General features: G+C 38.9%; 1 protein-coding gene and 1 long non-coding RNA gene across 4 annotated transcripts in view; one reads left to right on the forward strand and one right to left on the reverse strand.

The window, feature by feature from the left end:
* Positions 1 to 252, reverse strand: part of LOC111820475 (uncharacterized) — a 2,693-nt gene extending 2,441 nt beyond the window's left edge. The window contains exon 1 of the long non-coding RNA XR_002824023.1: positions 172 to 252. This is a non-coding gene — a long non-coding RNA (uncharacterized LOC111820475). The remainder of the gene's footprint in view (positions 1 to 171) is intronic.
* On the forward strand, positions 161 to 10,319 carry ZBTB18 (zinc finger and BTB domain containing 18). Of its 3 annotated transcripts, none has more exons than XM_023730901.1 (2): positions 161 to 4,157; positions 4,373 to 10,319. In XM_023730901.1, exon 2 carries the CDS (start codon positions 4,387 to 4,389, stop codon positions 5,953 to 5,955), a length of 1,569 nt encoding a protein of 522 aa, XP_023586669.1. In that variant the 5' UTR covers positions 161 to 4,157; positions 4,373 to 4,386; the 3' UTR covers positions 5,956 to 10,319. The 3 variants fall into 3 exon arrangements, with proteins under 3 accessions (XP_023586669.1, XP_023586670.1, XP_004375920.1); XM_023730902.1 differs by having other exon boundaries at positions 161 to 3,773; XM_004375863.2 differs by having other exon boundaries at positions 161 to 2,011.
* Positions 10,320 to 12,128: the final 1,809 nt, after the last annotated feature.

The raw sequence follows: 12,128 nt of genomic DNA on the forward strand, positions 1-12,128 counted from the left end.
GGGGACCGGTGCAGCTGCAGTGGCGCCCGGGGGGAGGGGGCTAAGGGGGGGGGAGGGGCCCCCCCCGGGGCTGGTGCAGTTGCCGGGAGGCCCTGGGGGCCCTTGTGCAGTGGCGTCGGGGAAGCGGTAGCAACCACCCTCCCCGCCCCCCCACCCCCGGCTGCTTCTTACGACTTTTCTTTTGTTGTTGCCTTGACCCGGGTCTGTTTTCTCGTTTGTTGTTTGAGGTGTTTTACTGCTGCACCGGCTCTACGCTCTCCACCTCTTTCTCTGTGGTTTAACCTTCCTCTTTCCCCAGTGTGTTTTATGCACGGAGAACTACGTTGAGATTTTGCATTTCTTCCCCTCCGCACTCCGCACCCCCTCCTCTTTGAAAAACAAAAACCCAACCTCACAAAACCTCTAAGGACCGCGGTAGCGAGACGTAGAGGGGTTGATTTGTGGAGTAGGAGTCGCTGGCCCATTGCGGTGCTTGGGACTCATTAAACTGTCACTCACCCCCCACCCCACTGGGTAAATGGGGTGATTAATGTCTGATATATTGGATTGGGGCGAGGGCGTTTGTGGAGAATAGGTTGTGTGGCTGAGAAGGAATTTGTCTCTAAAGAGTGCCTCCTGAAATAGGCATTCAGAATTATGTCACTCACCGCGAAGTTAGAGAAAGTTAGGTTTGTGACTTTGGGGGAACGAGAAGGACAGAGTCGTTGGTTTTAGTTACTCTGTAACTCTTTGCCACAGTTTTCTAATGAGAACGGAGTGATTATCAGCGAGACTGGGACACTTGTGCCTCAGGCCCTAGCCAGCCCTTTTTCTTCTCCTCACCCTTCTCCGAGTGTGGAGATGTATTTGACATTCACAGATGTCCCTCCTGCCCGGGTTGCGTTACAATTTCATGACCCATTCGAAAAGGCCCACAAAGTCTAGCGAAAGTTTCCCAAACTTGCTAGACCTGGCTTTTTTTTTTTTTCCCCCTCTTTTGAAAGATTTTCTTGTGATCATGAACATTACAGAGTGACCCAAAAAAAGATTGTTATGGGACATAGATCAAGGGGAAGACAAGGTTCTGCTTTTTCTGAGCAGATAGATCAGATAGGCAGGTACAACATTTGTTTTCAGTGACGCTGGCAGGCTGTATCAGTTTATTAACTTGTCTCGTTGGACCGAAGCACTTTCCAGGATTTCAGAAAGTACAGTTTCAGCTTGTTGATACTGAGAATTGAAATTTGCATTAACTGTGGCTGTGTGAGAAATTTTACTGAGAAGGTAGTTGTGGATAAGTAGTTCAATAAGAGTGAAATAAGAAGGTGAACTAGGTTGAAGTCATAATTCTAAATAAGTCTTCCAACATTTCTGAGACATCCCATTATCAGCAGGAAAAAAAAAATGAAAGTGCCATAATAATGTTGAAATGGGGCTGGCAATGTCAAGTGGTTTGGTTTAAAAATATTCCAGAACTGCCTTTAGAAGTAAAGGTTGGCGTTGAATAAAAGTGAATACTGGATTTCTTGAATAGCACGGTGGTTTGAGTGTGCTTGTCAGTATATAAGGCAGTCCACCAACTGAAGACAGAAGTGTTGCTATTCCATAAATACAGTAGAACTTCATATGCTGAGTTTTTTCAATTTCCTCTGTTAGAAAGTTTGGACAAAAAAGGGAGACTTTGAAGTATTTTGTTTATACTAACAGAAAAGTTCCCCTAAGAAAAAGCTGGTGGCAGGAGTGTAGAGGAGTAGCATATGGCATTAAAAGGAGCACAGCTGGAGGTAGCATTTCCATCTGAACATGATGTCAGAGCAGCTGACAGCCTGCCATCCCTCAGCCTTTTATTCTAACACACAGACAGGGAGTTAGTGTGTGCGGATCTGTGGTGGAGAAGGTATCTCATTCCTCTCTAACATCATCTCCACTTTGCATCTGTCTCTCTTAGTCTGCTTTTTTCCCACCGATGTAACAGACCTGGAGCCAGCAAGACTCAGAGGAAAGGACTTAATCAGGTTTATGTGTCCTAAAGGTAGGAGTAGCAATAGATTAGACTGAGCATATTTCTGTTTTGGTGTTTTGTTTATTTAATTAAAAAAAATCACATTCCTTTTCTAACCCAGTTTAGAAGTAATATATGAAATTGAGTATTAAATGAACATCTTACTGGAGTTGAAAGGCTTGGGCTTGTTTAGTTTTAATTTTTATCCCTTTTACTTGAGTGAGTAACTTTAATACACAGAAATATTTCAAGTTTTGAAATGTTAAGAAAGACTTTGAAATACTGCTTTTTGAGATCACTTTGGATTAAAATGCTTTTTTTTCCTCCCCCCCCCCACTGCTATTTAGATTCCTTTTGCTTTTAGGGGGAGAAATAGTAAACTGTCTGGAATCAAGCATTCAAACTTCTATGAGAAGATTATTGTAGTTAAGAAGCTAGATTGTTGTGTAATTAATTCCACTGTGAAACTTTATTCTTCAAAACATACAGCAGCACTGCTGAAACATACAGCTGTAGTGCTTTTGAAACCGAAGGTTTTTTTTTAAAGGGGGGGGGGACTTTTGTCCCCAGGAGAATAGTTTGACTGGTTTCCTCATTTCTCTTTCAAATATATATTTAAGAGATCTTTTATTTCAGCATAACAATAATTATTTGCAGGAGTTTTTGTGTTAGTGACTAATTTAGAACTTGCAGATTTGAGCTGCCTGAATTGGCCAGACAGCTGTAATCGCACTCTTCTATTCTTAATCTCTTTATCTGGGCAGCAGCTGCCATATGGCCACAGTCAGCTGGATCAGATGTTTATAAGCTTCCTTCTTCATCCCTCTCTGTCCTCTCAGCCTCCTAATTTGATCACGGCTACCTTGTGAGCTGCCCTACAATCTTTATTTTTAGCCCTCTCAAGGATTAGGATTGATGTTAGCTGTGGGGCACTTAAAGTGATTGTATTGTAAATCTTGGTTTATGCTAGCAGTGGCATCTTGCAGAATGGAATTGGGGTTAGAATGAAAGTTTTAGTCTATCTTGGGTAAAGTGTAGAAGAGGAAGAGTAGTGATTTCTGAACATTAGATTTAATATATATCTATTCTCAAAATGCACTTTCTGAGGTGGATGGTGTGGAGTTTTGCTTCTGGTCACAGGAAAGGGAAGTTGGGTTTTCTTTATTTTTAAGGAGTTTACCCATTGCAGTTGAATATTGACCCTTTGTACATCTTTGCCTTTCCTCTGCCTCGAATTCACCCTCCCTCACCAGAAAACCAGGGCAACAATGCCTATTTGAAAGAATAGAAGCTAGTGGGAAAACAAAATATATCAAGTTATGTTGAAACATAGTATTTTCTGTTGATTGAGTTAAAGATTCAAAAAAAAAAAAAATAAAGTTTCTCTTTTTCTAGAAAGGCTTTTTTTTGGGAGGGGTGGTATTGAACCTGTAAGCTTTTGAGTTTCATTTGAAAGTGGTATGTCTGTATTTAAAGTTCGAATTAATTTTAATAGGGAATTCATCTTGCTTTGCAACGGATCAAAGTTAAGATGAGAATTTTCAATGAAGTAAAGCCCCTCTGGTGCCTGAGATTCTAGAAGGACAGAGTCTACAAAGCAATATAACCGTTTTTCCCCCTCAATTCATTTTAAAAAAAGCTTTGGATTTGTTCATAGTAAAGATGATCTTTTCCATCTGTTGGTGTCGTTCCTTCTGATCTTGTACATGTGTGCTGTACCTGCAAATCTTAAGGCATTAACATCTGTTTTTATACACAAGGCTTTTGTTGTTGTAACACTCGGACTTTCAAAGTAAGTTGTTTGCTAATTTCTGCACTAATTATGCAATTGCATTTTTTTCTGGATTCAGCCAAATGTGTGTGTGTTTAAATTGTGCTTTCTGAGTGCAGTCAAGTCTCAAAAGTAATAAAATAAAAAGGGTGACTGAACAAGTTTTCTTAATCTTCCAGAATGTGTTCAGGACTTGCCTTTGTTCATCCTATGGGCTGTTCCCTTTGAAACAGCAGCTATTTTGTAGGTTTTGTAGGACATAATTTGATGAGTAGAATTAATTAAATTTCTCCTGAAAGAGATCTCAATTCTTACTCAGTGAAAGGCTGTAGTTAAATTGAGGCTTTGAAAACTTGTCGAAAAGTTCACGGAAGGTCGAGCTGCATCTGAGACCGTTTTCCTGGGGTAAGGAAGTTTGGAAAGTATAAATTTTCCTCTCGAGTTTAGGTTTTGTGCGTGTGATTTGGTTGTCCTTGGGTCATAAGCCTGATTAAAATTCAGGAACGTGTACCACAGCGGCCAAAGCTTCAGTATTTATTTATTTATTTTTTTATAGGGGGACTAGAGCATTTAAAAGTTGTTCTTGACCAAGCGCTAATGAGCAATCTCTCTCTTCCTAGGTTATGAAGACAGTATGGAGTTTCCAGACCACAGTAGACATTTGCTGCAGTGTTTGAGCGAGCAGAGACATCAGGGCTTTCTCTGTGACTGCACTGTTCTGGTGGGAGATGCCCAGTTCCGAGCGCACCGAGCTGTACTGGCTTCATGCAGCATGTATTTCCACCTCTTTTACAAGGACCAGCTGGACAAAAGAGACATTGTTCATCTGAACAGCGACATTGTTACAGCCCCAGCTTTCGCTCTCCTGCTGGAATTCATGTATGAAGGGAAACTCCAGTTCAAAGACTTGCCCATTGAAGACGTGCTAGCAGCTGCCAGTTATCTCCACATGTATGACATTGTCAAAGTCTGCAAAAAGAAGCTGAAAGAGAAAGCCACCACAGAGGCAGACAGCACAAAAAAGGAGGAAGATGCCTCAAGTTGTTCAGACAAAGTCGAGAGTCTCTCAGATGGCAGCAGCCACATGGCAGGCGATTTGCCCAGTGATGAAGATGAAGGAGAAGATGAAAAATTGAACATCCTGCCCAGCAAAAGGGACTTGGCGGCTGAGCCCGGGAACATGTGGATGCGATTGCCCTCAGACTCAGCAGGCATCCCCCAGGCTGGCGGAGAGGCTGAGCCCCACGCCACAGCAGCTGGGAAAACAGTAGCCAGCCCCTGCAGCTCAACAGAGTCTTTGTCCCAGAGGTCTGTCACCTCCGTGAGGGATTCAGCAGATGTTGACTGTGTGCTGGACCTGTCTGTCAAGTCCAGCCTTTCAGGAGTTGAAAATCTGAACAGCTCTTATTTCTCTTCACAGGACGTGCTGAGAAGCAACCTGGTGCAGGTGAAGGTGGAGAAAGAGGCTTCCTGTGATGAGAGTGATGTTGGCACTAATGACTATGACATGGAACATAGCACTGTGAAAGGAAGTGTGAGCACTAATAACAGGGTACAGTATGAGCCGGCCCATCTGGCTTCCATGAGGGAGGACTCGGTCTTGAGGGAGCTAGATCGGGAGGACAAAGCGAGCGATGATGAGATGATGACCCCAGAGAACGAGCGAGTCCAGGTGGAAGGGAACATGGACAGTAGTTTGCTTCCTTATGTCTCAAACATACTGAGCCCTGCTGGCCAGATCTTCATGTGCCCTCTTTGCAACAAAGTCTTCCCCAGCCCCCACATCCTGCAGATCCACCTCAGCACGCACTTCCGCGAGCAGGACGGCATCCGCAGCAAGCCTGCGGCCGATGTCAACGTCCCGACGTGCTCCCTGTGTGGTAAGACTTTCTCTTGCATGTATACCCTGAAGCGCCACGAGAGGACTCACTCGGGGGAGAAGCCCTACACTTGCACCCAGTGTGGCAAGAGCTTCCAGTACTCCCACAACCTGAGCCGCCACGCCGTGGTGCACACTCGCGAGAAGCCGCACGCCTGCAAGTGGTGTGAGCGCAGGTTCACACAGTCTGGAGACCTGTACAGACACATTCGGAAGTTCCACTGTGAGTTGGTGAACTCCTTGTCTGTTAAAAGCGAAGCACTGAGCTTACCTACTGTCAGAGACTGGACCTTAGAAGATAGCTCTCAAGAACTTTGGAAATAATTTTATATATATATATATATATATATATATATATATAAATAATATATATACATATATATAAATAGATCTATATATAGTCGTGGTACGGTCTAAAAGCAGTCTTGTTTCCTTGAACTAAAAAGTTGGGATATTAACTTGTTTTTGCACTTTAGAATAGCATGAGACTCTCACTAATTTAGCATTCTGATAAAAGAAACTTTAGCGCAAGTCAGAAAATAGAGAGGTGTTTTTCTTTTGTGGGGGTAGGGGAGGTAAGCCAGTAAGAACCTTGTAAACAAATCGTTGTATCACAAAATGCTTTACTATGGCTTAATTTTGTCAACACTGCATTGTCTTTTGAAATCTTTTCTCCCCCCCTCCACAGTTTTTTTCTTTTTTTTTTTTTTTTAAAGTAGAAATTCCCTCCAGTTTTATTAGCCTCTTTATATGTCTCAAATTGCATGAAATCTTTTCTGGCTGTTGGAAACCTGAATGCTTTTAGACCCAAATGGAAAATTTCTGAAATGCTGGATTATCTATTTTTAAACAAGCAGTTGACTTAAAACTTTCTGTGGCAACTTCTGGTTTTCTGACGGTCCCAATGAGAGAAATTCTGACAGTACACTGGGATCACTGGGACCTGTCTTTGTGAAGGTTTGCTTGGGATGAAAAAGGATATTGCAGCTTCAGCAGTGTTGAACTGTGTGTTTAAAAATGTGAATTACTGTTATTGTATACTGTAATTGATTACATGGGCTGGGGGGGGTGTCAAAGAACTTGACAGGTTGTGTTGATGCTCTTAGTTGAGTCTTGAAAAGTAAATATTAACGCTACAGAAATGCATGAGTTTCAGTATATTTTTGTCTTTGTTTGCATTGTATAACTTTAACGAGTGAGTTTAAAATTATTTAATTTCCTTAGAGAAATAGCACCATTTGGAAACTGGTGTTATGAAGAACATAAATGCACTGTTTTTATTTTATTTTATATAATTTAAATTGACTTTCCCACTGTCTTTTAAGTTGAAACTGTTAAGCTGAAAACTTAAGCTGCAAATTGGTAACTTCGCTACATAACAAGGAAAATATAAATGTTTACAAACGGCTTAAAGATTTGCATGTGCGGTGTGCATTTATAACAAACTCCTGATTGCACAAAACCCATGCCAGCTCAAAGTTTAGGTGTACACATTTACCCCGTTGAGCATTTTTAGAATAACTACTGCACAAATTGACAATAGGTCATTCTTTTTGTTGTTGTTGTTGCTCCCCTTTTCTTTTTCTCCCCTTCTTCCTTCCCCTCCCTCATCCCCCTCCACCACCCGCCCCCCCCACTCATGAAAAGATTCTATGGACTGAAAAAGCCCCAGGCGGAAAGGACTGGACTGCCTTGATTGACATGGGGAAGGGGGTTAGTAGACTATGTGTATCGCGGCAGCAGAGGCTGCAGCCCGACGTGTGGTTTGATGACCAGCACGCAGGGCAAAAGCATTTTGCACAGTGTTTGTTTTCCTGTCTTGCACTTACAAATAAGGTCTATGGAGTAGCATGGAAAACGTTTGCTGTTTTTCCCCTTTTTTTTTTTTTAATTGCTTTTGTTTAAAATTTGATCGCCTTAACTACTGTAAACATAGCCTATTTTTGTGCTTAAGATACTGAATGGAAAACTCCATTGTGTGTTGCTGGACTGTTTTGGAAATATTTGGTCAAATGTGTGTTAATTTGGCTGTAATGGCATTTAAAGCAAACAAACAAACAAAAAAAGCTGTGAAAATGGCCTTGGAGCATTATCTTTAGTTACTTGAAGAGTTTCTAGTTTTTTTTAAAATACAGTTTATGTTAAGATAATTTTTATTAATTTAGAGAAGACAATCAATGTCTGTGAGAAAACGGACTTTCTTTTGGATTTTCTTTTTGTGGTCGTTGTGAGTGATTGCTTTTTCCTCTTATTAGTTTCACATTCTTCCTTTGTTTTAAAAACTTAGACTGACATCTAGCTTTGACAATCATAGTATGTTTTATTTTCCTGAGGGGGGAATAACTTATAATGCTGTTTAGTTTTGTACTATTGGTGTGTTGGTGAATTTTTAAACTGTGTGCTAACTGCAATAAATTATATGAACTGAGAATCTTGTGTGTATTCTTTGAATTGTGATAAGGTATTACATAGATTCTAAACCTGTATCGCACACGGCCTCTTTATTTTAGTATCAATTCTATTCAGTTTATGCAGTTATTAGAATGCACTCAAATGGAAATGCACAAACATTTTTGCATCAAGCCATTTAAGAAGATACTAAATGCACGTTTTAAAAATGACCCATTTTCTAGAATCTACATCAAGAATGTTGAGGTAATTCCCTAGAAACGTATGAATCCACAAAACTTCAAGTGGCAACATAGGTTTTTCATAGTATGCTTCACAAGTACTAATCTGTACACTACAAGTCACTTTCCATGTGTAATTTTATCCTAAGTTGATTGGTCAAATCTATTCTGTGTTCTGGTTTAAGTGGAAAATTGAAGGAGACCGGATGTCTTAATTTGGAAGACTGCTTGGCTAATGACTGGAATTCTAGGCAATCGAGTTAGCAGGCATTCAGATTGTAAGAGATTAGTTTTATGCATCCTTTCTGCTGCTGGGAGAATGCAAAAGGTTCCAGGTTTTAATTCTCAAGTTTTAATTTAAAAATATTAAACGTAGGCAACCGTTAAAAGGAATCCATTCCCGAATTTTTGTGATAGTCCTAACATCATGTTGCTCTAGTTGAGCTTGCCAGGGTGAGAAACAGTGCTTATTGACCTAGGAAATTGACTGGAACACCCCACACTTGCTGGAGGGTACTGTGGAAGAATTATCACATACGGTCCCAAGAGTAGGCAGTGACAGGGTCGGACCTAGGAGATTCTCGTAATCCTGATAATCTGTAATTGTCCATAACTTCCAACCTCCAAGACACAGAAATAGTTTTACATTACTGCTGTCAAAAATGAAATCTACAGTTGTATTAAATGTTCTTTAGAAAGGTTAATATTCTTCTATAGAAGAAGTAGAATATAAGGTCTGGAGCTTGAAAATGCACCATGCATACCATCCCTGATGGCTTTGGATGGGAATCCAAAAAAGATTTTATCACAAAGCACAGTCAATAATTTACAATTTGGAATCCTCCATTTCTTTTTTTGTTGTTGTTGAAACAGAATTTCTCTTACATGCAACTCACTTGGTTTTAATCAACTGGACATTGTTTCACACGAAAGGGGTATGTACGTTTGACCTTCACAAAATTTCTCGAGCAGTTAAACGCTTAAAAAAAAAAAAAGATGGGAGGGAGGGCTTTGTATTTTCTATTTTCGTTCCCGTAGTAATTGGTGAAAGCATCTCAAAGCTTCCTGAATATGTTGAGAGTTCACTTTATATTTTAGTTTACTAACCCCACTCCGTAGGTCCATTCTGATCATAGCAACCCTATAGGACAGAGTAGAACTGCCCCATAGGGTTTCCAAGGCTGTAAATCTTTACAGAAGCAAACCGCCACATCTTTCTCCCACAGAGTGGCTGGTGGGTTTGAACCATCGACCTTTTGGTTCGTAGCCGAGTGTTTTAACCACTGTGCCACCAGGGCTCCTCATTTACTGACTGGCATCTAATAATTGCGGAGCATTACCTTAACGAGCTTAACTGGATATAGTTAAAAAACAATATTTTGACACGTAATTTAGAAGACATTATATTTCTTAAAACATTCTTTGCAAAAAACTCTGGATATTAATTACACAAATTGCCACATTTGATAAGTGGACTGAAGGAATTAGTTGCTCACTACATTAAAATTATCTAATTAATTTGTCATGTAGTCATGTTGGAAACCATTCAAACTGATCCCCCCTTTGACATCTGGCTGATACATAAGTATATTTTAAATATGTGGTTTCATTTACTTTTGAAAACATCTGTTCTTTTAGATAATCAGTTATGCCCTGAATCATCCATGTGGGCCAGCATCATGTGCTAGGTGTACCCTAGGGAATATCCAAGAAGTATAAGACATTAAGGATACTGGTTTTGGATTTCCTTTCTAGTTAATTATGCTATCAGATGAATAGGTGGATCAAGTAGAGTTTTTCTTCAACAGACTTGTCGTGAACATCTACAAACAGGTTATTGGAAGATTAGAAAAAAGTGAACACTATATTAAAAATACAACAGCTCACATTAAAATGAAATACTCTTTTTCCAAGTAAATCTTTTGTACTACTAGCAAAGAAATAGTTTTTTTTTTTGACCCAAGAAGTAACACTACTTACAAAGTCGTGATCTTCCAAGTTTTATTGATAAAAAACACATAAGCTATTAAAAAGAAAACTTGACTTAAAAAAAAAAAACCCATTGTATCAGATAAGAATTTTTTTTTAAGTCTTAAGATCCCAAAATTTCTTGTATTGCATGACTACATTTTATTGCTATAAAGCTTAAAACATTCTTTGGTTTCCAATATAAGAATTGTTGGAAGCTTTTACAAACATTGGATGGTAGGAACCTCTGATAATTTGATTTTAATTCGTAGATATTGATCTAAATTTTTGTTGGAATTGTTGGTTGCAATGTTTGAAATTGTTGATAACGTGCGGTCAACTGAGCAAGTGTGAATTTTGGAATCCAGGACAGAAGAGCTCAGTCCTTTTCATTAAAGTCATTTGCCATTAAAATGCTAGAGATAATACCATCTTTAAGAATAAAGCAATAGCTTTTTTTTTTTTTTTTAAGCAAATAGCATTTAGGAGTTTCGTTTGGCTATAGTCCAAGTTTATTACACTCACAAGATTTTGTCCCTCATTTTAAAATTATTCTAGCTTTTGCCTACAGAAACACAGCAAAATACCTTTGTATGCAACAGTCTGGTCTAAAATGTAGAACCACTTACCTTTTGACTTCAAATCAGTTACATAAAAGGAAATGCTTTACGTTTATAATGCCCTCCACCCCCAATTCCCACTTACATTTTCTTAATATCATAAAAGGATAGTTAAAATAGTCTGATCTTCCGGCTGACACTGTAAGTGTTCAGAAATATTAATTCATTTTCAGAGACATTTTATAAATAAAACTGTTAATATTTTTGCGAACCAACCCCTTAAAAAAATCTTAAATTAATTAACTTTGTAAATTTGTGAAAGAATCTTTATGTGAAGATGTAGTTGAACTCCACATTTAAAACATCGTAGCAAGGGAAGGTGAGGTCACAGAAATGTATTTGTTAATTGAGTGGAAGTCCTGATAAACAGGGGCTTGAAAAGATCTTTTTTAAACCCAAATACTTTATAATGTATCTGCTTCCACTAAAATTATTGAATCAATTATCCAGATAATTCCGACTCATAGAATAGCTTTTTTCCTAAAATATTTCAGCAACTGAAAAAAATCTGAATGTTCTTTATTCTAACATTGACAAATTTACTCTTGATCATAATCTCTAGGTTTATGTAAGCATGGTACCTTCCTTTGGCTGAAGAGTAGTTTGCCAAAAAATGCTTTTAAAATGAACTTTTTTTTCCTTGAATTTTGAGTACTTATCCCCAAGTAAGGTGTCTCCTTTTCTAATCTACGTGAATCCCTTTGCAGTTGAGCTTGCATTTTGCTATAGGAGGCATTCTCTCTAGCTTGGCAGGAGAGGAGCAAAAGCCCAATTTGGCTTTAAAACATAGCACATTAGTCAGTAACAGTTTCAGTGAGGATATTTAGAGTGGCTTTGAGAGGCCGTGTGGCACCCATAGAGAATCCATTGACGGAAATTACTTATTTACAGTTTGTTATAATCTCTGTAGTTAATCATTAAGTCAAGTAGTTTTTATTAAATGTCAGTATGCATGCCTAGTATGACCATAGGAATTTTAAACAGTCATATTGGTCCAAATATTCAAGTTTGCAAAAAAGTTGATTTGTACTTAATATGAAATGGTACATAAAAGTGTATCTGAAAATTGGTAAACATTTACAGGATAGATTAAATCTGTTGTTCCAAGACATAATGCATATACGAAGATACTGAACTTCAAAGACTAGTATAACCATATCTACGTGTCCTATGCCAAGCCCGAACCAACTTTTGGTATGTGATGGAGCTTAAAAGTCTGTATCTTAACTATGTATGATTGAAAAATATGTATTATTTAAAACTATTTATAAATAAGGAC

Source organism: Trichechus manatus, unplaced genomic scaffold (assembly GCF_000243295.1).
Source record: "Trichechus manatus latirostris isolate Lorelei unplaced genomic scaffold, TriManLat1.0 scaffold00039, whole genome shotgun sequence".
NCBI classification, from domain to species: Eukaryota; Metazoa; Chordata; class Mammalia; order Sirenia; family Trichechidae; genus Trichechus; species Trichechus manatus.